A 27,363-nucleotide genomic window follows, 5' to 3' on the forward strand; every position below is an offset into this window, starting at 1 on the left:
GTCACCTATGCTGTAGTGGGTTTTGGTGACTGCAGCTGCCTTCGGGTGTTTCTGCTCCTATAGGTAACCCCTCATCTATAGCCTTAGAAGTAGCCCGAAGTACACTCACTGGCTGGCCAGTTGGGCTTTGGTGGTGTCCTCACTCTGTCCCTTCTGTGCTAGTTAGGTGTTTGTGCAGATCTTCCCAAGGTGCGTGGTCACATGATGAGAACTGTGGGCTTGCAGGAAGAGTGCCACAGTTGGAATGGCTTCCAGCCTTTTTCCTGGTCCGTAGTGCCAGTGTCACAGTGATAAACTCCTGGATTATGCCCCTCCTTCCAACCTCAGCCTGGCTTTCCCTTTAGGTCCCTTCCGGTGCACCTCTCTGGAGCAGAAGTACTTGATACGGCCAATCGACTGCTTCCATAAAAGGAATCCAGTTTCCTCTACACTCCTGAGAAGCTGTTAGCCCCTGGCCAAGGTCCAGCGGCTGCACTCCAGGGGTGCAGGCCAGACACCTGGAGAGGACGTCAAGGTTCTCAGGCAGAGCGGAGTCAGCTGGGCTGAGAGTTTTAATGGAGAAGGGTCCTTGACAGCAATGTCACCGAGCCACATCCTGTGTCCTGGAAAGGAGCCTTCCCACTGAGATGCCCAGACCCCAGCAGACAGTCCTCACACAGCTGTGTGGGGACGGCGATATGGCACCAAGCTGCCAGCACCAGGCAAAACCATCTATCCTTTGCCAGCCTAAGTTTCCTCATCTACAGTTTGGGAACCAGCACCTCACCCTATAGGGTAGGTTCCTTGGGAGGGAGGGGAAGAGCCGATGGTGTGACGATGGAGGTGAAAGTAGCTTGGCTGAGAGAGAGCTTGGGGATCATCAAAGCACTTACTGGGACAGCCAGGCTGAATTTTGCACTCTTTAGACAAGCTGTTCTCAGCTTGTGGCTCGTGACCCCTTGTGGGGGGTCTCAAATTACCATTTCACAGGGGTCACCTAAGACCATCAGAAAATACAGATATTTACATTATGACTCACAACAGTAGCACAATTACAGTTGTCAAGTAGCAACAAAATTAATTTTGTGGTTGGGGGAATCACCACAACAGGAGGGATTGTGTTAAAGGGCCACAAGATGAGGAAGGCTGAGGACCACTGCTTTAGAGCAAGCTCCGTGGGTTTCAGACGGAGTTGGGCAGAGGTTCCCACCTGACTCCAGGGAGTCACAAGAAGCGATATGTGAACTGGGTGTCAGGACTTGGTAACTCCGCCCTTTTCCTCTTCTCTCTTCAGTTTGCATTTCCTCTTTTCTTCCTTTTTTATGCATCCCAGGCAAGCCTAGACTCCGCTGTATAGCAGAGGATGGCTTTACACCTTCCTGGTGCTGGGATTACAGGTGTGTGTCACCTGGTTTATGAGGTTCTGGCGTGGAAACTGGGGCTTCGTGGGTGCCAGGCAAGCACTGTACCGCTGGGCCACAGATGTAGCTCCAGTCCTGGTCTGAACCTTTTGTCACTGTGGAGATCCTTTGAAACCTTGAACACGGCCCTTTCCTTGCTGTGGGCCTTGGTTTCCCCTTCTACACAATAAAGAGCCTGGGAAGGTGTTTCTAGGACTTTTTATACTCTCACTGCCGACAACAACGATACTATTTGAGCGGGCACCCCTGAACCGCAGCAGGGGTTCTCACTCACTGGGAAGCCTATAAAGGAGCCTGCCAATGAGAGCCTGGTCAGGGATTGGCAGAGAGTGGATCCCACTGGAGGTCAGGACCCTTTTGGGTCTCCCGAGGGGCTTGCGTGGGAATGCACTCCTGGCTCAGATCACCGCTAAACACTCCTTTCTCAAGCGCTTCCAATTTCTTTCTTGCAGGGCTTTACAGTTCACACACACACAGGGAGGCATTGGGGGTAGGGGCGGAAGTTGTTGTCCTTATTTTACTTCCTGGAGTTTGACAGACAGCGACCGCTCAGAGCAGTGAGGGGGCCTTTCTAGGCTGGGGAGAGCCTCAGGAAAGGGATTTGTGGAATCGGGCAGGCGGTGAAAGCCAAGTTGGGAGAATAAGAGAGAATGAAGGGGCGAGAGAAACTAAGAGGGCAGTTTGGGAGCAGAAGAAGGTGAGGGAAGGAGGGGCGGGAGGGTTATCGGAGCTAGATAAAATGACACATATGTGTGGAAATGTCATAGTGAACCCAATTTAAATCGAGGGCAGGGTGTACCTCAGAGAAGCGCTGCACGTCCTGCGTGAGTGTGCCCACGCGCCGCCAGCGGAAGTGCTTCAGCAGCTTCAGGATGGCTGGGTTCACCGCGTTGTCTGAGGGCACGGTCCGGAAGAAATATGGATACTTCTTCTTATCCGCAAGAACAGGCGTGGTGGCAGCGAAGGAGAGCTGAGAAAATGAGAGGACACATTTTATTGAGGCCCTGCACCCAGTCTTTACATTTCTTTCTTGGGACAAATTGTTTTACTTAATTATGTGAATTGTGTGTATCTTTGCGTAGGTGTGCATATGGGTGCAGGTGCCTGAGGAAGCCGGAAGAGGGCAGCAGATGCCTTGGAGCAGGCAGCTGAGCACTGGGAATGGAACTCTGGTCATCTGCAAGAGCAGTCGTAAAGATAGGTTAAAAAGAATGTAAGATAAGAAGGGGTCGGATGGACCAGGGGGCTACACCTCCCCAAAGAAATGGAACAACTAATACTATACACAAATGAACTGTTTCCCATGTAAACAAGGAACCTTCCAGTCTGAAATCCTTTGTTCTGTTTTGTTTTTTTTTGTTTTTTTTTGTTTTGTTTTTTTGAGAGACAGAATTTCTCTGTGTAGTCCTGGCTAGCCTAGACTTGATTTGTAGACCACTCTGGCCTGGAATTTACAGAGATCCACCAGCCTCCACCTCCCGAGCATTGGGATTAAAAGCAGGCACCACCATGCCCAACTTCAGTCTGAAATTCTTTGTAGCATGAACACACCAGTTTTTTTTTTTTAGTCATCTTTCCTTTGGCAACATCATTAAACTTGTTTAACTTTCCATGTTGTTTGCCACATTTGTGGTCCATTGTCACATGGGCGTCTTGGTGCACAGCATTTCCCCTCTATATTTCCACCAGACAGTCTGTGATGTAAATGTTTTCAGGTAAAGATCTGGGCATGTAGCAAAACTGGTAGGATAAGTATTCTAGCACCTGTGAAGCTGTGGGTTCCATCCCCGGCAATGCATAAATGGCAGTGTGCCTGCATCCCAGCACGCAGAAGGCGGGGGATCAGAAGTTCAAAGCTATCCTCAGCTACGTAATGACTCGAAGGCCTCCTAGACTACACGAGATTGTCTTAAAAAAAAAAAAAGGCTGCAAACCTTCAAAGATTCCATCTACTTTGCATATGTGCTAGTAAGAGATAATTAAAGGTCCGATCTTGTCAACAGAGAATACGCACCATTTTTTTTTCCTATGTAATCTTATAATGAGCTATCACAGAATGGGATCCTGTTACATCCACGGTTACATATACTGCCAAGCCTCTTCCCATGTGCGGTTCCTAAGGAGTGGCTCCTATTTTAGGAAGTGCATGCCTTCATCTCTGAGTGGGATTCTGGTGCTTTTTGATTGAATCTAAAGGAGACATTTAAAAACGGATAGCCTTCAAACTCAGGCTATCATGGCTGCCGCAAACCTCACGCTGTTTGTCCTTACACATGGTATTTTAATTTACACCCGGTAGTCGGATCTGTCCATCCTTCCCTTTATTATTCATTTTCTTTTAAGTGCCAGTAAGTTGTTAAATTAGATTTTAATTATCTGTCCAGCTTAAATGTCACCACTTCCTAACGCTCCCTCTGATCTCCGCGCTCCTTCGCTCAGCCCCATCCACAGAAGGTAGTCAACCTTTTTGATCCTTGCAGAGAGAGGGTGGGAAAGCAGCATCTGGCTGCACTTCTCATTTGCATTTATCTCCCAGGGATGGGAGATTGAGTCTCTTCCAAAGTCTGAGAGCAATTTGCAGTTCCTCTCTGCATGGAAATGGCTGCTGTCCTTTGTCCCTTTCCAACTTGACTCTCAGTCTTCCTTGTTTGTAAAAATCAGAGGAAGGATAGCAGGCCACCAAGAAGAGACTTGATACCCTATGAGCATATACAGGGGGAGGAGGTCCCCCCCAGTCACAGTCATAGGGGAGGGGAGCAGGGGGAAAGGGGGAGGGAGGAATGGGAGGATACAAGGAATGGGATAACAATTTAGATGTAATATGAATAAATTAATATTTTAAAAAGTGATCTACATCAAGGAAGTGATCGAGGTCTGCAATTTTCTGTTTACTAACAGTTTGTGCTCCGTCCTTAGGGCCATTCTTAATCTTTTACCATGTAGAAAAAGGTTTGGGGGCCAGTGAGATTTCTGAGTGAAGAGAGGCGTTTGCCACCAAGCTGGGCAAATTTGGATCCCTAGGACACACATGGTAGAAAAGAATCGACTTCTAGTCCTCCACATACATGTGCTTACACACATGTGCACACACACACACACATGCACTCATACATAAATGTGCTAAAAATTTTTTAAAGAAAAAAATTTGAGTCGTGATTGAAATTCTTCTCCCCTGCCCCCTTTACTTTTTCAGATTTTTCTGTGCTATTTGGAAAAGAATTTCTCTCTGGGTCCTCCCTCCCTCCCCCCTCCCTCCCTCCCTTCCTTTGCAGCTTGTTTGCTTGCTTGCGCCTATACTCTCCTCTGAGCCTTCGTATGCTGCAGCAGTAGCACTGATTCTGATATATGTGAACCCAGTCCATCTCCCCAAGGGACAACAACCAGGACCCTTGAGCCGTGATGTAAAATCTTTATTGCTGCTTTTACCAGCTCTTCCCAGGGCTCCAGGACAAGCAGTAGAGATCTGTCCTCTCTAGGTTGGATGAGAGGGCACAGAGCTACTCCCTAATGGATGTCCTATATCCAGCCTGCAGCCCCATATCCCCTATCCATTGGAGCTGACCATTCAGGAACTCAACAGTCTCTTTGTAGAGTTAGGCAGCCCCTAGGTAAAGCAACTTCTGAGGTCTTTGTGCTGGTTTGAATACTGTCGGTCCCAATAGGCTCACAGATTTGAATGGTTGGTCACCAGGTGGTGGCACTATTAGGAGGTATGGCTCTTGTTGGTGTAGGTTTGTCCTTGTTGGAGGAAGCATGTCACTGGGGGGTGGGCTTTGAGGTTTCAGAAGCTTAAGCCAGGGCCGGTGTCTCTCTATCTTTCTGCTGCTTGCTGATCTAGTTGTAGAACTCTGAGCTACCTCTCCAGCTCCAGCATCACATCTGCCTGGACGTTACCATGATGACTATGGACCAAACCTTTAAACTATAAGCCAGCCCCAGCCTTTCTTTTGTGAGAGTTGTTGTGGTCATGGTGTCTCTTGACAGCAAGAGAAACCCTAACTAAAACAGTCTCCAAAGGTGCCCAAGATTGATCTGAGTAAAGGACATGTGGGCTATTTAAACAATTGTGGCGAGCCTCGGGACCAGAGGGGAGAATCTATACGGAGGGAGATTCCAGCTAGACACATGGAAGCACCGTCTCACTCTGGGCTGCCCACATCACAATGCCAGGCATCAGAAACAGTGAGATCCTTGGCTTGGGAGGCTAGACACTCAGTGGCTGGACTATGCACTGAGGACAGAGGGAGCCCGCTGTGCATGATACCTTCTGAACAGTGCAGGAAAGATTTGCATATTTCAGTACACATAGATACACACACACTTTTCCTGAAAAACAATGACAAAACAAGAATCCATGGCTTTTTATCAGATTCACAAAGAGCTTCTTACAATCCAAACAAGGTTCGTACACCTGCTTTCAAGTGACACATTGATGTATGGGACCCACAGGGAACACAAGAAACGGCAGCTGTGTCCAGTCTTGTCCAACATGGTGCTCATGACTTTTTTGTTAAGATTAGAACACCGTGGTAAGCCTCCTCCGCTGACCAGTTAAGAGGCTAGTAGAGAAGTCTGGGAGTGACTGTCTCGGGGCCCGGGACATTATGGATGCCCACCGCATCCCCCACATACTTATCTAAGGTACTTTGGGAAATGCCAGTTTTCTGGTGTCATCTCTGATTTGTGCTCTAGCTGATGCTTTCCTGTTAGTGTCCCATTAGTTCCAGGTCCACAATTAATTGTTGCTTGAACAATCTCATATGTTTGCCCTGTAGGTAATTACAGTGGTTACTGTTCAGTGACTAAATGGCCCATTGTGTTTACAATGGGCTTGGAGTACAATATATGCCCCAGGTCTAAATCATGTTGGGTGCAAAATAATAACTGGCACGGGCATTTTCTGCACCATTTAAGATAATACACACTCTGATTGGATTGCTTTACTGTTTCTCGGCCTTTAGTCTCCTAAAACTTTCTTCCATGGGAAGGCTGTAGGTGTCTCATAGGACCACAGAATTCTAGAGCTGAGAAAGTCCGGCAAGTCACATTTGCAGTTCTTTATCTTGGGTGTACATTGAATAACTTGGTTCAAACCAACCAAATCAGACCCTCTTGGCAGAGAAGCCTTGCTGGGTTTGGGGGGTGAGAGTGCTGTTGGCAAGATGGCTCAGTGGTTAAGAGCACTTTTTGCTCTTGCTGAGGGATTGTATTCCCAGAACCCACATGGAGGCTCACAACGGTTTGTAATGCTAGTTCCAAGTTCTGACGCCCTCTTCTGACCTCCATAGGTACTACACGCATATTGGGCACCAACACGCATGCTAGCAAAACATTCATACACATAAAATTTAAAAAATAGATAAATCTAAAAAAAAAAAAAACTAGCCATGGAAAAAGGATACCCAGAGAGGACTGAAAACCCCTGGTAGTCCCAGTACCATGGTCTTTAAAAAACTGACTGCTAAGTGTTACAGCTCTTTTTGAATTTGTCTAGCAGGTTTTCTGACTTTGTCGGAAAACCCCTCCCAAAGCGGGGTAGGGGGTGGGGGATGGAGTGGTGGAATAAACCGACTGCTTTCCAGAAATGATGCAATTCTGAGGCAGCCATCAAAGCCAAGGGACAAATTGAAGCAGAACTGGAACTCAGGTCCCAAGGACTCTCGGTACCAGTGCTCATTCTTGGCTTGATGCTGTCCATCTGCTCCTGGGTCATCCCAGGCCTTCCCCAGCATCTGGCGATGCTGGGACTTGTGGCATTAGCACCCTGATTTCAAGGCCTACACTTCTGGGCGCCCTGACTTATTTCACACAAGCAAATTAGTTTCTGAACAAACTATGATGGAAGCTTCGGCTGATCCCAAACCACAGACTTACTGAAGAGAGGATTTTAAATTTTAACTTACAGTTTTGTTTCATCTAGTTTCAGTGCAATTGTTTTGAGACTTTGGCCCATACAGTACCTGCTTTGGGAATGTGTGCAAATCTGGTTTGGTGGCCTTTTATAGAATCAACTTTTGTAAAAGTCCCTCAGAGGCCGGGAAAATGATTCAATCTCCAGATGTAAGCTACAGAATTCTTTATTAGACTACTAATGCATAATAGATACAACCGCCTAATTGCGTTACTATTGTGTGCTTCGAGCCTTTGTTTACTTGGTCTATCAAAGGCTGCGAGGTTGTTACATTTCTCTCTATTGTCTCCGGCCAACTCGTGCATTTCAGCAAAGCTCTGTTGGCTTTGAATTTATGTTGTTTGGAACATAAACGTTCATCACAATTGTGTCTTTATTTTTCAGCCATGCATATCCTTGCCTAGTGTGAACAGCAGGTACTCAATAGATATTCACAGATTGCACCGAGGACTGAAATATTTATGAGGATAGAAGAAACCTTTGTCATTTACTGCTTCTTGAGCTGTGTCTTGCTTGACAATAATAGCATTGCCCCTATCAACTTATCGCTCATATCTGCCTATCATAGCTTCGAAACCTCCTTCTATTTATACTATATCAAGTTTATTACATCTATCTATGTATATTACATGGATATAAGATAGATAGATAGATAAATAGACAAGTAGATAGATAGACAGGTAGAAGCTTCTGGGAAGCACCACGTGGCTAGGTGTTTAAACATACAAACGTATTACTGTAATACACACTTGATCTTGTATTTCTTGTCTCATTGGCTCTCTTGCTCTTTTTATGTTTCTTGTGGTTCCCTTTAGAGTACAGCTTTTTTTTTATTGCTGTTCTGGCTGTATAAATTTATCCTGCTCTAAGTGTCAGCCTGAAGGAGCACTTTTTGATATCCTGAAGAAAGGATGATGTTGTGAACTTGCCGAGCTGGCCTGGTCCTCTGTTGACACAAAGCTAAACAGCTGGGTATAAAATTTGTGGGCTATGACTTCACTGTGAAGGTGCGAAAGGATGCAGAGAAGCAATTGGGGACAAACGTGGCCACTCTTCATTTGCAGGTGCCTGGTTTTCTTTGCCTGTGTACCTGAAAGATTGTTTTTCTTTGTTCTTGGAATTTAAAAAAAAAAAGCTTGCCAGCATAGATCTGGGTGTGGTATTCTCAGTTTGGTCTGGAATATAAGAAATCCTTCAATTTATACATTTAAGTCTTCTAACTCAAAATGAATAAATATAAGATAAATATACTATATTTTAAACACTTTACATTGAATATAATATAGTACATTTTTATTTATATACTAGGTTTTTGTGCAATATTACACTATGTATATATATACATATACACTATATATACATATATGTATATACATATACATATATATATTAGAATAATGTCCCATTATATGTGCCCCTTATATAATATTCATCTACATCTCTGTCTCTTCTCTGGAATGCCTGACCATCTGTACTATCTTTTTATTTTCTAAATCCTTGTTCTTTTTTTCTCTTGTGATTTCTTGGCCCTTGTCCTCTGCATGGTAGAAGAACATCTTTTTTTATTCTATCTGTATATTGTTTATCTGTTACTAAGAGAGAATAACACTGGCTTTAAACTCCTGATCCTCTCTCGCCAGCCTCCCAAGTGCCAACTGACTTATCCTATAGTCTTATTACAGGGTGTGTACAAATTAACTTTGACTATTTTCTGGTACTGGATGAGCTGCAGTCCTCAGTGGGGCATAGGCTCTCACTTCCTCACAACCCAGCCAACACGTGATATTATTTGACTTCTTTATTTGTCTTAGTAATTCAGAGACTCGGTTGGTCTCTGCAGCGTCAGGCTGTAGTGTGACAGACAGGCTACACAGACACATGCTGGCCACACAGGACCTTAGCTTAAAGCTTTATCGACCAACACATTTTTACTGTGTTATTGATATTTCTTATTTCCTATCAATTTTTATGGTCATGTCCCTTCCTTCCTCACTCTCGTCTTTAGCTCTCTATTTCCAGGACGCCGTGCTTGGCAGCAGGATTCTGTGTGTATTTTGAGTATGACTGAGGATAGCAAGCAAAATTCTACAGATTTCTTCTTTATCCTTTAGGTCATTTTCAGAAATGGACTTTTTTTTTGAGGAAGAAAATTTGCTTTTTCTGAAGCACCTTTTCAGAGGTCCTTTTGGTGTCTACCCTAAAGCAGGGGTCTTGCTTTCCAAATTTGGCTCATTAGGAGAGACAGCAAACCGGGGTCCTGGGAACATTCCTTAGAAACCTTAAGGGTAAGGATGTGAACAGTTTGAAGTGTCTAATTGGTGCTCATGCTAGTCTACAGAAGCCAGGTGACATCACTGTCTGCCCTCTGGACCTAATTTTCTATTACCCAGGATCAGCATAGGATGTTAAGTTCCCATCATGCACTGCTGCAAGGCTGCTTCTTTCCTGACCATTAAAAAAAAAATCCCACATCCCAGAATGCACTGCATTTCTGGTACTCTCTCTCTCCATCTCTTTTCTAGGAATTTATTATCTGTTTGAGTTTAGAAGGACATGTAAGAATGAAGGGGGAAAACCATTTGGTTGCCCCAGTGATGGACAGCTTGAATTAAAGGTGCCAGTTTCCAGTTTCCTGACCACGTGAGAAGTCTCTAACTCAGATCACAGGAAGGAGAGGAAGCCTGTGCTGATCTTCAGGGAAATCATTCCTTTATGAGACCAAGTCTGGGATTTCCATAATCCAATCTAACTACACTGTAGTGCTTTCTAATGTCCAGAATGGCAACAAGAAGTCCCCCAACTGTGGTGCCTGCATCTCTCTCTCTCTCTCTCTCTCTCTCTCTCTCTCTCTCTCTCTCTCTGTTTGTATGTGTTCTTCCCCCTGTCTTGATAGTTTCAAAGACAAGTCAGAAAATGTGCTGCTGGGATCCGTTCGCCAAATGCTGTTCCCTCATTCCTTGCATCTCTTCCTAGCGCCCTGCCTAAGTGTCTACCTGGCTGGAGCAATGGCGAATCCTCCTAGACTCTCAGCCTCATTGCTTCAGCTTCCACAGTCATGTTCCACAAAGCAGCCACCTGGAAGCCGGGGCAAAGGCAAGGCAAGGCTTCAGCCTGTGTGATCATGCTGCTCCTTTCCAGAGCCCGCCATCGGCTGTAAGTGTAGACACTCCAGCGTCCCCAGATGTCTGTGCCAAGCGCTTCCCAGTTGCTCATCCAGCTGGGCCTATGATGACTGCACAGGATGGCAGTGCTGTTACTCCCTCTGTGTTCATCTTTTGGGAGATGGGGAGTTAGAGGTCCAAAATCTGCCAGGTCAGTGTTTCCTCACCACAGGCTGGGGAAGTTGGGGTGAAGATGGACTGGGGAGCCCCTGATCAGGGTGGAGGGTGTGCTCTGGAGGCGATTAGGATGTTCTAGCATTAGATAGTGGTGATGACTCAACAACACTAAGTGTACTGAATGACGATGCATGTTCTCTTTAAAGCATTACTATGGTGTATTTTATCACAATAAATAAAGAAAAAAACCTGCCCATAATTAAGAAAATTATATGTGTAAGTTACTTGGCTCATTGCTGGAGCCAAAAAACAAAACAAACAACAAAAACCCCAAAACCTAAATCTAAAAACCAAACAAACAAACAAACAAAAATATGAACAAAACAAAAGAGCAATAAAAAAATATGCATCACCCGAGGCACAAGCATTTTCCAAATGGGGATGCTGTGACCCATGTGACATAAACAATACAAGGTCAGGAAGTGAGATGTGAAGCTGGTTCTTTCTGCAGCCCAGCATAGAGCGTTGAGCCCTGAGCAAAGGGAGGCGATGACCTAAGGCTTGCCCCTTCCTGGAGACCTGGCGGGGACTTGGAGGAGACAACATACTCTAGGGCTACTAGGAGGAGAGCTTATCTCTAAGATATAGAGGTTTGCATGGTGGGATTGTTCTGGTGAATGCCGAGCGGTATGGGAAGAAGGCTCGGGGTGTTCTCTCTAACGGGAGCTGCGTGGCAGTGGGATTAGGTTCTGCATGTGCAGCTGTTCATTGCTTCAGCAGCGAGGATCCAAAGGGAGACAGACGAGGAGAACGAGGAGATGTCGAGGCTACATAAGAAACCAAATGACTAGGGCTCCCCCACACCCCAAAGGCCAGAAGGGTGAACCATCAAACTGTGAAGCTGCCGCCTTTCTCATCTCTGAACTGATGGGTTGGACCAGGGATTTCAAAGGTCCCTGGAAACCACACACTAGTGCTTCTCCCTCCAAGAGCCAAAGAAAACGAGGAAGGAGCTTGTGGTTTTGAGGAGGGTAGGTGGTTTTTAAAATCTGATTTAGACAATTGCCTTGTACCTCACTTCTCTGTGGATACATATGTCTCACTATCTTTATTAGATTCTAAGCCACTGACCGATTCTTGTCTGAATGTAATTCCTTCTTCACCTGGTCTGGGGCTCCTGAACTGAGTTCCTCTGCGGTGGTAAACCATCTCTTAGGGGGTGGGTGAGCAGGGGTGGCCACAGTTGCTAAGAGCTTGAGTGGCAACTTGCGCCAGGTGGGAGGGGAAGAGGCATGCTGGAGGCTTGCTCTTTTCTCTGCTGGGTTTAATCGTTAGCAGTGGGTTTGCTGAGTGTCCTGTAATTAAATGAGGGAGGTATTTGTCACCCTGGATCCCTTTCAGCCACACTGAATGCAACACAACTTTCTCAGGAAGCTCCTGACAAAACAGCGTTTGTGGCCGGTGCCAGGACGCATACAAAGATGCCGGGCGTGTGCGCTGGGAACTCAGGGCCACTTAGGGGCTGTGCCAGGCCGCAGCTGCCCCAGGGCCCAGGGGCAAGGCTGTTTGGACACTAAGTGCTTCGATTTCAATGTCATGAGATTCATGTGCTGCAGAGTGGCTGCGAAGTGTCCCCAAGTTAATGAGGGAGAATGAATGTCTGGCGTGCTGGTGCATTCTGCTTGAAGCCAGGTTCCCACACAGGCCTTTGGGGTGCCGTGCACAGGTATTCAATCTGAGTCAGAGACAGCCTGGGCTGGAGCCACCTGGGAAGCCATGTTTCTCTTCCTGCCTGCTAATGGGGCTATTCTACATATGCTACTCACCTTCATGGCATTCCTCTCTCTGCCCCACCCCCACCCCATGGGAAGTCAGAATAATTGGCAAGGGAGGCAGAAGAGGCACGGTTGTCTTTGTTTCCTTTTGGAGAAACTGAGGCTTGGGTAGCGGCAGTGACTTGCCTGGGGACTGCAGTGAGAGACTGGTAAGACTGGGCATTGCATTTAGATGTTTTGGCTCCTTGGAGTTATTGTATAAAGAAGGGACAACCAATCAGGAAGGACGCGGCGTGTGGTCTCATTATAAATGCTGAGCCTCGCTGTGAGGTAGCTGCTAGGGCATGCTGCAGGTTTTAGATGAGGAGACCGAATTCAAGTCCCTTGCACATGGTCACACAGCAAGCAACCAGCAGAGCAGGAAGAGAGACTGGGTAATTCCTCACCTGGTCCCATCTCCCAGGCAGCCATGTTGCTTCCCATGACCTAACAAGCTTCTCAGATACATTTGCTTCTTCCTAATTGTTGTGTGTTTTTGTGTGGGTGCACATGGCATTGGTGTGCATACATGTGCCTGGCTGTGTGAAGGCCATAGGCTAAAATCAAGCGTCTTTCCCAGTTATTTTTTTCCTCAGTTTTTGAAACAAGTCCTCTCACTGAACTTGAAGCTTACCAATTAGGCTGGACGGACTGGATGGCAAGCACCAGGAACCCAGATGTCTTCTGCACCACAAACTCTGGCACCGGGGTTACAGACACAAGCATGGTGTGGCTTTCATATGGATGCTGGGGGTTGAACCAAGGCCCTCATTGCTTGTGTGGCAAGCTCTTAACTGACTGGACGATCTCCCATACTCTCTTTAGTCAAATTTTGTTCTTCACAAACTTCACAGTCTAGATGGAACTGACTTGGATAATCTGGTTTTATAGATGGCAAGACAGAAGGCTGGAGAGTTAACTGACTTGGCCAAAGGGCAGGGCCAGGGCTTGGTATTCTTGCTCTTGGAACATGGTGCTTCCTGTTGTGTACCAGGATGCTTTGCAGGGAGGCACCTACCTGGGAAATGAGGGCTCACTGGGCAGTTTAAAGAAGAGAATGAGATTTCCTTTGAAAATATGGTACAGCACCAATGCTTTGTGTGTGTTGATTTCTTTGGATGATCTAATGCTATAGCAGGAAGCAAAAACTATACTTTTTTTTAGTGTTAGGAATTGAACCCAGGGCCTCATACATGTAAGGCAACTCCTCTACCACTGAACTATCTCCCAGATCTGCGTTGTTTTTTAAAGAGAAGCTTCTCAGGTTGTCGGCTAAAGGGGCCCATGGAAACCTTCAAACAATCCAGGCTATTGCTAAGGTTACTGGTTGTTCTCCACAAACTGATGGGAGGACCCAACGACTGAATACAACATCTACACAGCTCACTGAGTATGGAGAAGTCAAGCTAGTGCCTGTGTAGAACCTTCGCCCTACTGACTAGTGTTCATGGTACTGGAAGGTACTCTGCAAGCTACAGAGGAGCAAGGTAAGCATCCCTGGCCACAATCCCTTTGATGGACAATGGTGACCTGCCTGCAAGATACACTGGTGTAATAGTGGCCCAAAGCTCGTGGGAGTAACCAACCAATATCTGCCTGGATTTGAGGCCCACTCCATGAGATGGAACCTGTCCTCAATAGTGCTTGGTGACCAAGAACCTGAGACTACGTAGGCCAGGATCCCAGGGGAGATGTAAATACAACTGCTAAAGAAACAAAGCAATAAAATGACTCCTAACAACATTCTGCCATACTCTAGATCAACGTCTTACTCAGCCATTACCAGAGAGGCATCCTCTCCAGGAGATGAGACCCACAGCCGTACAATGTTCTAAGAGTGAGAGGCCTTGGGACACTCAGTTCTAAATGGGGTGTCTCCATCAAGTCTCTCCCCACAGGGCTCAAGAGACTCTGCAGGAGAGGAGGCAATGATATTGTAGAGTCAGAGGTGATAGAGGGCACCGAAGAAACAAGGCCTACCAAACACAGCAAGACCGACACACATTTGACCGCGCAGACACTAATGTGGCACGAACATAGCCTGTACAGGGCTAAGCCAGATGGGGTCCCAGCACTAAGGAGGAAGCGAACATGAGCCTCATCCCTAACCCAGAAGCTATCTCCAATTGACAACCATGCATGAAGGAAAACTTAGTTTTCTCCAATGGAGTTGCACTAGGAATACAGATAACCCTTACAGACAGATCCCATGCCCAGCAGTAAACGGCCAACACAAAGTGAACTCAGTCACATTCTTATGAGGTTATTTGTCTCATAATGCTTTGTCCAGGCATGATTTTTATTTGTTTTTGTTTTTTCCTTTGCAGGGTTTTTTTCTTCTATTAGTTTGTTTCTTCTATTCCCAATTTTATTTTATTTTATTACTATTTTTGGATGCCTGTTTATTCTAATGAGACAAAGAAAAGACGTGGATTTGGGTAAGAAGAAAACTGGAGAGGGGTTGGAGGTGAGAAATAATAATCAGAATGTGTGTGTGTGTGTGTGTGTGTGTGTGTGTGTGTGTGTGTGTGTGTGTGTTTGGTTTTGGCTTCTTTGAAACAAGATCTCTCTTATGTAGCTCTGGCTGTCCTCCTTACTCTGTAGACCTGGCTGCATTAAAAATCATTATAAGCATTTTTTTAAAAAGGCTTTTACTGTTGGACTGGGGAGATATCCCCACGGGTAAAGTGCTTGTCGTGTGAGCATGAGGACCTGAGTTCAGATCCCTAGAGCCTATCTATGCAAAAGACAGGCGTGTGACACACAGCAGTAACCACACTCTTGGTAGATAGAGACTAGAGGGTCCCCGGTGCTCACTGCCCAGACAGTGTAGCCAGTTGGTGAGCTGCAGGCTCAGGAAGCATTCCTATCTCAAAAAAATAAGGCAGAGAGAGAATGAGGAAGATATCCAATATCAAGATCTGGACTCTGGAGGCACCAGCACGTAGATACATGTTACGCATGCGCACATACTTTACCGTCAAATAAAAATCTGAGTGCACAATATTTTAATGAATAATAATAAGACCAATTGCCTGTCACCTGCTTTAATTTATTTATAGACAGTAAATAGCAAAGTAATTTAATTCTTGCTCTTTAAGAGCTGTGCATGTGACATTCTGTGATTCTTAAAATTTCCTTTGCTTTCTCCAACATTTCACCTTTGTTTTATGTAAATAAGATCACAAAACAAATACAGCTTTCTCCAATCCTTTTAAGTTTGTTTTAATAACAAGAAAACTGAGGACATGGGGGAACACAGAAGCAAGCCAGGGCGGGGCAGTATGGCAAAAGGGCAGAGCTCTCAGCTTGGACAGGCTAGGCCCAGGTGCTGCCTTCTCTGTCACTTGCAGCTTGGGGCAAGTGACCTCCCTTTTTGGGGTCTCTTGGAACAGGGCAGCGTGGTCCTGCCATGGGTCTATGGTAAGAATCCCAGCAACATTAGCTTCTGCTGCAGATGCCTCAGTAAACCCAGGTTCTAGACATGCAGGTCCAAGGGTCAATCTAGGCGGGTTAGGCACTATCTCCTCCTGCTGTGTAAAGCCACTGACCTTCCCGGTCGGCCCCACCAGGCATAGCTCTTAATCAGCCTCTCTAAATCCAAGCCTCATGATGGATAAAAGGCTGGTTAATTACAAAAATAATAATGATTATATGGCTCTTCTAATTGTGTACAATTAGGATGTATGTCTTTAATTTTCCCTGAAAACTTCTGGTAAAGTGTTCTATTTCCCCTCACAGCTGTGCAGGTGACAAACTCGGGAAATTAACAAATTGCCCGCGAAGCTTCTCAGCTCCCTTGACTCCTCTACACTTTGCTCTTAGCCGATCTCTTTAAGGGTAACCGAATTCTTGTGTGATCACAGCTGGGAAACCAATACCTTTTAATTACCGTGCTGTAGAAACCGTGCCTCCTCCTGTCATTTCAGCACCTCTAATTAGTCAATCGGTTGAAATCACATCCGCGGGATGAGACGTGTTGGGGGGAGGGTGGCAGCCCATTTCTTATATTAGGAAAGGATGCAGGGTTTCCTGTCTCTAGGAATGTACCTTGTGCTCCCAGCTCTTTAGACAAGCTCCTATACATCCGAGGAGGCCCACTCTCAGACACCTCCTCCAGGGAGTCCTCCCGGATTTCCTGGCACTGCTCCTGCCCTTGCTGTAAGGCACTGAACAGCGGTGAGTGGTCAGGCCCACGTTTCTCATGCCCTATGGGCTTTTTGAGGGCTTCCAGGGGAGGAGAGGGAGGAAAAAGATCTCTATACTTTCCTCTGGACAGAAACTCATAAGGAAAGGAGCAGGGAAAGCCATTCCTCCTAGGAGGAAAGGCTGGACATGGCTCTCTCTAAGTCTGTCTAAAAGCTCCACACTGTTATGGAGGAAGAGTTCTGAAGAGGATGAGACACACTAATTCAGAGTTCCCATAAGGACTACAGGTCAGGGGTCATCAGGTCCTTCATAGCTCAGGTCCCAGCATCACCTAGGCTCCCAAAGAAGGTGCTTGCCACCAAGGCCCAGGTGAGCCTGGTGAGGCCAGTGCTCCCCCACAGGCAAGAGGCAGAGTCTCTACTGAAAAACTCTAGACCCCAAGGCCAGCCTCCTTGTAACTCCCCAGAGAGGGGGGTTGAATGGAGAGAAAAGACTCAAACACTTCCATAAACGGGAGGTCATTTAGTGTGGCTGGGACTGGATCACTGGGCTGGGGAGGGCTGCAAGAGGCACTGAGCCCTGCTGTGTGGTTGTGTGTCAGCGTCCAGCCCACTGCCAGCCACCAAGCTCCAGACTCCGCAGGGTGAAGTCAGAGGGCCATCCCGCCCTAACTCCGCAGGGCTGAGATCAAGGGGGAGGTTGGATGGGTGGGCATTTTTACAGGGAAAAAGTCTTTGTGCATCAGAAACAAGTGAGGGCTCTGAGGCCCAAAGGGTGGAGAGCCACCTGCCTGCCTGCTTCTACCTTTTCTAGCCTGCAGGCTTTGTTTCTCACCCCCACACCCCCAATGCACACCTTCTACTTCCCAAATGAGAGGACGAGGTACTCAATCTCCTTTAAAGAAGCTTCCAGAATAGTGGGCCTCCCAAATTCCTAGGCCAGGCCCAGGATGTCCCCAACCCCAGCCCACCAAGTGGCTTTACCATGTGACAGTGCAGTGCTGTATACCCTTTGTACCTCAAGAGACTGCAGAATGAGACAAGTTCACAAGTCTTGATGTGAGAAAGACTTTTTTCTATCAAAGGTGGCTATTCCACACACTACACTTGTGAGATTCCTGAGTTCAGGACTGACTGCTCAGCCTCTGGGCACTCCTGAGACTTGACTCTGTATCACACCCTTCGTCTTTGTGCCGATTAGGAATCAGCCAATCATACTGTTGGGCTCCCACCAACAGGATGAGGCACAGTCAGTACCTGGGTTAAAATAAAAACTAAGCGAGCTTCTGACGCAGTGTCTCGCTAGCCTGGTTGGTTCATGGCGCAGCCTTTTTGCAAAAAGAAATTGCCTCGCTGTGTCACTTTCACTTTGCTCGTGTGTTTCTTTGTACACCACTAAGAATATTCATTTCCAACAACACTTAGTCCTCAGACACTGTTGCCAAAGTGAATTCAGAAGGAAGAAATGTGTGTATGTGTGTGTGTGTGTATGTGTGTATGTGTGTGTGTATGTGTGTGTGTGTGCGCGTGCGTGCATACATCCCAGAGCTGAAGCTAGAATCAATAAAAGCTTTTCAGATGGGCTTATTCAGATCAATGTGAAGAAGTAATTTTCAACGATAAAAAGTTCCAGGCGGAATCAAAATCTCACAAAGCACTGAGCTCCCTGCTCTGGGAGATGGCCAAGATGACCAGGGATCATCTTCCAGGGGGGCAGAGCAATCCTCCAAATTCATAGGAAAGCAAAACTAGGTGTGACCAGGCACTTCACAGTTCCAGGGGGAACCTCAGGCTCAGCTTTGTATACTCACCAGTGTTTTTCTCTTTGTGGGTAAATCATAGCAGTGCCTCCATTCGAGACACTGAAATAATGAGTCAGCTAAATTGAAAATACACTGCAGGTTAATAATACAAGAGGCATAGTTTGGTAAAATTGAGAAAGTAACTTGTGACAAATCCTGGGAAGCCCAGAGCTCGAAGTCTCATGGAGGAGTGTGATCAGAACACAGGGACCTCAAAAATGAAAGCCTTCTATTCATCAAATCTTAACATGAAACTAGACAATTATAAAACGAACCTGACTTTTCCCTATGCACTGGAAATGGGCACTATAGATGAACCTAGAAGAGAGAGTGGGTCTCTCTAGGGAAAGGCAGTGGCAGAGAGAAATAACGGAAGTGGCCGAAGGAATAGGGCTGCCAGTTTTAGCAATGTGTGGACATTCGTGTCCTAAGTAAACCCCTTATCTTAATTCAAATCTAACTGGGAGTCCTCTATTCTCTCTGCTAGCCCTAAATAATTCTTTACTCCAAGCATAATAAGTGGGCTTGAGCCTAGGTATTACCAGAAGTGGGCTGCTTGTCTACTGAGGGAAGGACGTTACTTCCTTATGGAAGTAAAGAGTGAGTATGCCATAATCAACTAGTTATGTCTGCATTGGCACAGAAAGCAAAAACAATGCCATGGGCTCCATTCATCTATGTGACACTTTGGGCTTGCCCTACTGTTCATTTTATATTTTCAGGACCAGAAAGAAGAACTTGCCCTGGCTCAGCCCCAAGTTCATGGCTGGGCTGGGCATCTCTGTTCGTCTCCATATGTCCTGCTAAAAACTGAAACAGAATGACTCTCATGCCGGATTATGTAATTTCAGATAGTCCTTGTCAAGCATGGTTACCCACAGCATCAGCCAGAGCACACACAGCCAGGCTGAGCACCACCTGATCCAATTTATCACAATGACTACATTTGACTGTCCTGGAATGCCAGGAACGAAAACAAAACGCGCTTGCAGTAAGATTGTGTCGCACTTGCAGTAAGATTGTGCAGATGTCACTGTGACAGCCACACGCTCAGAGACTGGAGGCTCTTAACTGCTGATGGAAATGAAAAATAAGAACCACGCCATGTCACAAAGCAAGTGTTCCTTCCATTCAGTGTTCATCGAAATGAGCGGCATTGAACTGAATTTGATTGTTTTCTTAATCTTTCTGTTTGTTCCTCCCTCATTCTGGGTCCTGGTTTCCTTATTGTTCAGATGAGAAGGCTGCATGGGGTAGTTTTAATTTCAGATCCAAGACTTCATGATTTTATAATTAACTCTGTGTTTAATTTACAAAGCAAAAAGACATTCTTTCTTTAGGCGACAAAATGCAAATGGCTGGACAAGAGACTGCAGTGCCAGAAGAGCCTTCCACCAGCTCGATCACAAAGACATGTATTTACCCTAATTGTTTTATATCCCTATTTAGACATTAGCCCTTTACTTTCTGCTCTTCTTAATCAAGTGCATTCATTAGTTTTCTCATCCACTCAATGACGCTTTATATTTTAGAGGAAGTATAGCTGTGTTTTCCTTTGACCCAGAAACACTAATTCTAGGCAATTCACTGGCGTTAAGTGTACACATGGCCAGGGTTATTCCAAAGACCTGGAGCCAGTCCAGGGCTGTGTGGGCTCTGTGCATCCTCGCTTAGAAGTGCTATGTATCTGTGGGAAGAATAAGGATGTCACTCAACAGTGATGAAACTGAGCTCGGGAGAACGCAGGGAGAAGGGAAAACCAGAGCTGGGCACAGCACGCTGCGTAGGGAGTGTGCCCTTTCACGGAATAAGGAAGAGAAAGGGATAAACACATAACTGCAGTAAAGAAACACTGGAAAGATAAATATTAACCTTTAAAAAGAAGGTGAGCTATAAGGATGCCACAGACAACATGGACAGAGCTTAGTTAAGAGTCGGTAGCTCTTTCTGTGCCTTTCTGTGTGATTTTGATTCTGGAACCAGACAAAAGTTGTGTATATTTGAAAATGCTAAACTATTCAGCTAGAAGAAATTGATCAATCCGTGGACTCTGAAAACGCAACAAAGCAACCTAGAAGTAGCTAAGTGCTGATGCGATCAGAGTCTGTCAGACTGTGTGTATGTCTCCACAGCCTTACATGCTCACACACATATTCACACACACATGTGTACACGTGTGTACACATGCCATTTCTGGTTCTGAAGTACTTTGAAATTAGTTTACGGACATCAGGACACGTCACTCCTAGAGTACAGAGTGCTATTCTCTTAGACCACTGCAGTGTCTTCACCACATATGTGGAAACAATTGTTAAATTTGCTATCATTTAACATGTAATCCGCCCATCAATTTCTGTAATTCCCCCAAAATTCCCTCCTCATTTTAAAAAATCCAGGATCCAAGCTACGCTCACGCTGCTCACTGGTGTTTTGGATACTCTCCTGTCTTTTCATGGGTCCTGGTGTTTTCATGACATCGATTGCTTTGATGCATGCAGGCCGGTGAGTTGTAGATCGGCTCTCACGCTCGATTTAGAGACTTTTTATCACACTGTGCCGTTCTGTCTTCAAGCTCAGCTCCCTGGAAAAACTCTTAGGAGTAGTGAACCCCAGGAGCAAGGGTGAGCAGGCCCAGGCCGAAGGAATTGGCTCCAAACTAGCTCTAGGAAGAACCAGGGCTGAAGAAATGAAGTAATATTTATTATTATTATTTTTCATAAATTACAGAACTGCAAGACGTCTATTAGGGAGTGTGGCAAGAGTGCTTGGTTAGCAAGGCCCTGGGTGTTCTCTCTCTCTCTCTCTCTCTCTCTCTCTCTCTCTCTCTCTCTCTCTCTCTCCCCTCTCTCTCACACACATACACACACACACACACACACACACACACACACACACACACACAGATGCATGGGAAGAAGAAAGGTGGGAGGAGCTACTGCAGATTAAAGGAGACTGAGTGTCAGGACAGGACGCTGGCTCTTGAAGAGGATCCTTGATTCCCCTCTTCACCTATAAATAAATGGCAATGCAGACATTTTGGGGACAAGAGGAAAATCAGAATATAGACCATCTCTTATGTAATGTGACTGTGGCACTGTGTTGTTTTGGCCGTGATGAGCCTATTATCATTATTACGTAAGAGAATACAGCCATTCTTAGGAGATTCCTGCTACTGTATTGGTGTGAGACGACATGTCTTCAAACTGCTGTCCAGTGCATCCTCAAAAAACAAATGGACAAGGATAAGACAGGGTGCTGGAGTGCACACACACACACACACACACACACACACACACACACACACGCACACACGTGATACAAGTGAAAGGTGAAAAGGCAGATGGAACACGATTGGCAGTGTAAACACCTAGAGAGTAGGGTAAAGGGTATTTGATGCTCACTGCACTTTTTGGAAGGCTAATTTGGGAGAGATGTAAATAGCACAGCATACACTGTCCACAGTAAAGATATCTGCCAGAGACAAGGTGCACGCAATCAGCACACTTTTAATAAACCACAAGCTCCTAATGCTACTTACACAGAACTGACGCTAACCCAAAAGTCCTAAACAGAACATGGAGGCTCCTGGGTGCACCTCTTGGATCAAAGCCAGACACCGGGTGCCCAGCTTTGCAGAGGGAGCTGATGTCACGAAGCAGGGTGAACAGTTGATCTAGGATGATGCTGGTGGTGCCAGGCGGGTGGGTGGGTGGGTGGGGAGGGACAGGGCATGGACATATTTCCTAGAAGCTGTGCAAAGTCTTCCCTGGGAGGGGATGCTTAAGCTGTCAGTGACGGTGTATCTTTTTCTGTATCTCTGAATGAAGGATTGGGCCATTTGCTAAAAGCCCTCCCACCCATTACTGCAGGGACAGCTGGGTGGCTCAGAAGACCCTGGAGACAGGTATGGTGCCCCTCCCCAATACACACCAAGCCCACATGCTGTATTCCCAGACCATGGTATGAAACACCCTGCCTGGGGACTTGGGGGAAGTGGAGAAATTTGTGCTTCTGTTCCCATGTAGGCATGACTTCTAAGTGTCTAAGCTAGAATTGTTTTCTCAAGTGGAGCCCTTTCTGCAGCATGAGGCTCAGTCCCCCATCACGGAAACACTAAATAATTTAAGACTCTTTGTAAACTGATTCAAAGCAAAAGCCTTCTGTATAATTCACAAGTAAAGCAAGCTATGTGCTATGAAAACAACCAGTTCATTTATTATAGGACCTCTGGAGTGGAGCTGTGAGCACATGCTTGAAAGGCTTGGCAGGCGTCGATTCACCAATAGCTAGTCCATCTAGCCTTGAAATCTGAAAGGCTCATCTATTTATATATAACAACTCATTGAGTAGGAAATAAGTTTACCTTATTCCCTGTACTTGTGTGTGTGTGTGTGTATGTGTGTGTGTGCATGCACACTTGTGTGCACGTTTGTATGTATTTGTGTATATATGTATGTGTGTGTACCTGTGTGTCTCTCTCTTTGTACATCTGTGTGTATATTTGTGTGTGCCTGTGCTTTTGTGTGCTTGTAGGTATGTATGTATGTATGTGTACATACCCCTGTGTAATTTGTATGTACCTGTGTGCTTTTGTTTATATGTGCACCTCTATACGTGTGCTTGTGCATCCCCATGTGTGTGTCCCTGTGTGTATGTATGTACCTGTTTGTGTGTGTCTCTGTCTGCATGTGCCTCTGTGTATGTGTGTGTGTCTACTGTATATGCCTGTGTGTCTCTGTATTTGTGTCTTTGTGTAATTTTTCATCCCAATACAGCAATACAGTCGCAGGAATCCCCTATAATGGTTGTGTTCTCTTCCATATAGAGAGTCCTGGCCTAGCCCTGGTCCCCTATGGATGGGCTTCTACCAATGCAGGCTGCAAAGAGGCAGGGTCTAGAGTGTCCATGGCCTCTGAGAGCACAGTCAGGAGTAAGTCACAGCTGTGCAAGCCTGTGGGCTCTTTGCCTCAAACTTTCATCCTCAGGAACAGCCTAACCAGAACAATCTTCAGGTCCTCTCCTGCCGCCCAGTGCTCTGTGAGTGTTGGATGAGGTGGTCTGAGGGACAGTAGCCCAGCAGTGATTCTGGACCTGCATAGGACTCCTCTGGGAGGGCATCCAGCATCTCTGTGCCTCAGTTTCCTCATCCGTGAAGTGAGGAGAGGAACAGTGTGTCCTTCATAGCTTTGGCACATGAGAAGGAGGAAGAAGCTCACACGGTGATAGGTGTCAAGCTTGGGCAAAGACATGGTGATGAAGGTATGTGAGTTCTGTGACAGGCCACCTAAGCTGGGACAGGTTAAGGGCCTGCCCAGATCGCTGTAAGAATCACCAGCATCTGGCTGTACCTCTCACTTATCCGACCCAGGGAAGTACTGGACCTAATATTCTCGGGTCCCGCATGCCAGTACCCTGGGGGGGGTGTGCTCCTTTTTTCCTTCCTTCACTACCCAATATACACCACAGTTGCACCAATGACCAGCCACTGCCACTCCTATACCCTCAGTAGCTCGAGTGATTTATTTATTTAAAATGAATTATTTATATGCTTTAGACTTCCAGAAAGCAGTGGAGGTGGCTGGCAGGGAAAGACACATCAGCAATGAGGCCACTGGAGTTACACACTGGGAGCTGCTGTTACGCTCAAAGCTGTGGTCCTGAATTAAAAATGGGGGTCAGAACCTTGAATTGAATCCTCAATCAGATTGACAGGGAAGATACGGGCTGGCTCTGCGGCAGGAATGGATTGGGAATAGCTGAGCCCTCGAAAGCATCCTGTTAACTTCCTTAGCCAGCTCCTAACAGCCTGTGGGCTTGCCCCGCCTTCTGGCAGGTTCTCTGCACCGGTTGTATTGCTCTGAGTCACCTTCATGGTTTCTGATAGTTCATTTTTCCGCACAGAACTTCGAATCTGGAGACAAGTGGAGAGCTATAAATCCTCGAGAATTTCCCCAGCCAGGGCCTGGCTGTCATCTCGGATCACAGGTACATTCACAGGACATTGTAGGGGTTCACAGTCTGTAGAGGGCATCTGCATGGTGCACCTTCCCTGTCCTTGAGTCCTTTCCCATTGCAGCCCTGCCCCCCCCCCCCCGCAAAGGCTGGTGTTTTAGCCCTTTCACACAGACAAGCTCAGTGAGGCTATGGGGGACTCTAATCTGCCACCCTGAGAGTGAGACTACTGCACCAGACTGTCAAGTTTCCCTCTCTTGGAGTGACAGGTTTCATGTGATGAGCTGGCCTGGGAGGGGTTGGAAGAGTGGGTGCACTGAAGGGGCTGTAGCTAGTGAGTGACAGGTAAATAATGACTCAGCATGAGCCAGTGGGTGACTGAATGACTGAATGACTGAATGACTGAATGACTGAATGACTGAACGGATATGTGAGTGAGCCAGTGACAGGACCACCCCCTCCAGCCCTCCACTCCTTTCCAATCCATGGCGGTTTGACATCCAAAACGGCTACGAAGCCCAAAGGCCCATCCACGCAAAGCTGCGGGATGAACTTCACACAGGTGACTGGGTGTGCGTGGGTGTGGGTGTGGGTGGGGGACTCTTTCCAGCTGTGAGCCATGGCATAGAAGGACTTCTAGGCAGGAGGAGACCAATAAGTCATAGCCATTGCCTGTGGGGTGTCACAGTATCATGGGGGATGCAGAATGGGGGACTGTGACGATGCTCCCCTGTGTAGACAGGCCTGGGGAGGGGAGAGAGAGGACACTAAAGCTGCAAGGTGGGAGGAACCCAGTAAGTTACCAGCAAACCCCAGAGAAACCAGGAAAGCTTCCATAGAAGGAATCCAATTTAAAGGCAGATCGTACAAGGACCAGGAGATGGAAGGTCGACCAGGCAAGGAGCGATGCTTGAGTGGGCAGCTGATCAGTCTCAAGACTTTCTGGGTAGCTCAAGTTAAAGGATAAGTAAGTAGGAGGGGCACACCCTACCCAGGGCCATCTTCCTTTGCTCACCATGCCCTTCTCCTCTTCAGCTCAAAGTCCTAGAGCCCTGTGTCCACAGCAACTCTTATTAGCACAACCCGTGGCATCGGTCCTGCCCGGAGACAACACTCCTATTTCTTTACCATGAAAACCCGCTGAGGTCTCCTCTGCCCTCCTCCCAAGAGCATTTGAGCCAAAAGTTGCTGTCCTTTTTCTTGCCCCGTGTGTGGTATCCTGCCCAGCTGGCTCCCACAGCTGGTATTTATTACACCTGGCATCCTATGGCATGGCCAGTGATGGCTTTCTAAAGTCCCCACATTCCTTCAGTCTCTCCCACACCTCCCCTCTTCTTGGCCCACCGAGCATGCCTCTAAATATTAATATGGGGTCTCTCCCATGCCTCCCCTCTGCTTGGCCCGCGGAGCCTGCCTCTAATATTAATATCGCTCATTGTTTCTTTCCCTCCCTTCTCTTGTTTTTAATGACTCCAGAAGGCAGAAGCATCTCATAGATTATTAATGTTCTAAATGGCCTCTCTGGAGACGCGTGCCAAGAAAGGCTCTGACCGCTCTGCATCGTTGGCCTCTGTTCTATTTCTTAGACAGCAGCAGCCACAGCAGGACCAACACTTTGGTGCCGAGTCATACTGTCACCCTAAGTGCTTCCCAGTCCACTGTGCCCTCTGTGGCAAGGGCATGGCGGCCAAATGTGTTGGGCTGTGGCAGGATGCTGGCCTGGTAGGCTTTGACTCCTGGGGGGTGGAGAGGCAGAGGTGTGAGCTCTGAGTGCCTAGCTGCAGAGTTCCTACCCACCCTCCGCCCTTTAGCTCCAGAGATCTGCAGGGCCAAGGAAAACAAGCCTTGCAGCCCATGCAGAGCAGAGAGTGATTTCAAAACTCTCTACAGATGCCATCAGATGTGTGCCATGACTCTCCAGGCGGGGCCATCAGAACAACAGCTCCTGTTTCATCATTCATAAAAATGCTTTCACTTGGCAAAAGAAAGAGAAGCTCTCATTCACTCTCACTACATCTGCAAGAAACACAAGACGGGCTTGCAATGTCCATCTTACAGAAAAGGAAGTCTGAGACATAAAACAAAGTTACCCAGCAAATCTCAGTGAGCCAAGGGATGGTTCTCTAATGGGGAGCCGTTCTTGGCTGAGGCCATGCCCTGCCTGCAAAGCCAGTGACAGCTCAGCCCCTCCCAGCCCTGCCATCCTGTGAACCCACCTCAAATTCTACAACCCACAGCTCAGCAGGAAGTGTTTGATTTCTCAGGCAACCTACAGTTTAATAAAATAATCATGTGAGGAAATCAAATCAAATCACAAAATTCCTGTTCCTAGGAAGCAAATGGCAGGGACTAGCAGTTCAGAGAGATGCTGGAATTTGTCAAACACAAAAGGGCTGGGCTTCAGGGTTTTCAATGAATTGTTTTTGACTTTGGTTTTGGTTTTGTTTTTAATGTCAAAACCAGGCAAGATTTCCAGTTTGGGGAAATAGAATCCTGAAGTGTACTGGATCTTTACTGGTAATGGGTCTGTAAACTCTGCCTTCTCCAGTGGAATGGTCCCAGTGCCTCTACCCAATGCAACCTCACAGGAGCTTATCCAAGGAGACAGCTCCTGTGGGGGCCAGATCTTTCTTGACCAAGAAGCTCCTCAGGGGCATGCCAAGGCTGGCCAGAAGGCAGGGTGGGCTGCAGGAGCACCTTGGGAGCACATGGAGAAAAGCATCTAACAGTTAATTTACCATGGAGCCTTTTAAAGGCCAAGCTCTGTGGGATGCAGTTCTTAGGGATCTGGTGTTTGCCATTCTCATGAGCAGCCCTTTAGCCTGACGGGAATCTGACCTTCTTTCCATCCTCTTCCCTAAAGCGGCTTGCTATCACTACTCTAGTCAGCCGGGGCTTGCAAGCTGAAGCAGCCTTTGGCCTGCTCCTGAGAAGTGGGGAGGTCTGTCAGGCCCTGAGGCTACCTTTGCCCTGCTCTGTCTGCCGCCACCGCCATCTCTTGATGGAGCTAGCGATCTTCATCTTCCCTGCATCTAGTTCTCCCACGTCTCCCCAGTCC

General features: G+C 46.8%; 1 protein-coding gene across 1 annotated transcript in view; it reads right to left on the bottom strand.

Moving 5' to 3' along the window:
* GABBR2 (gamma-aminobutyric acid type B receptor subunit 2) overlaps positions 1 to 27,363 on the bottom strand; it is a gene marked incomplete at its 5' end in the record, with an annotated part of 337,733 nt that overhangs the window by 185,146 nt on the left and 125,224 nt on the right. Inside the window, one exon of the mRNA XM_084784329.1 lies at positions 2,200 to 2,370. Within this exon, the coding sequence (XP_084640455.1) occupies positions 2,200 to 2,370 (171 nt within the window). The remainder of the gene's footprint in view (positions 1 to 2,199; positions 2,371 to 27,363) is intronic.

This window comes from Acomys minous (assembly GCF_964271855.1).
Source record: "Acomys minous genome assembly, chromosome: 1".
NCBI lineage: Eukaryota > Metazoa > Chordata > Mammalia > Rodentia > Muridae > Acomys > Acomys minous.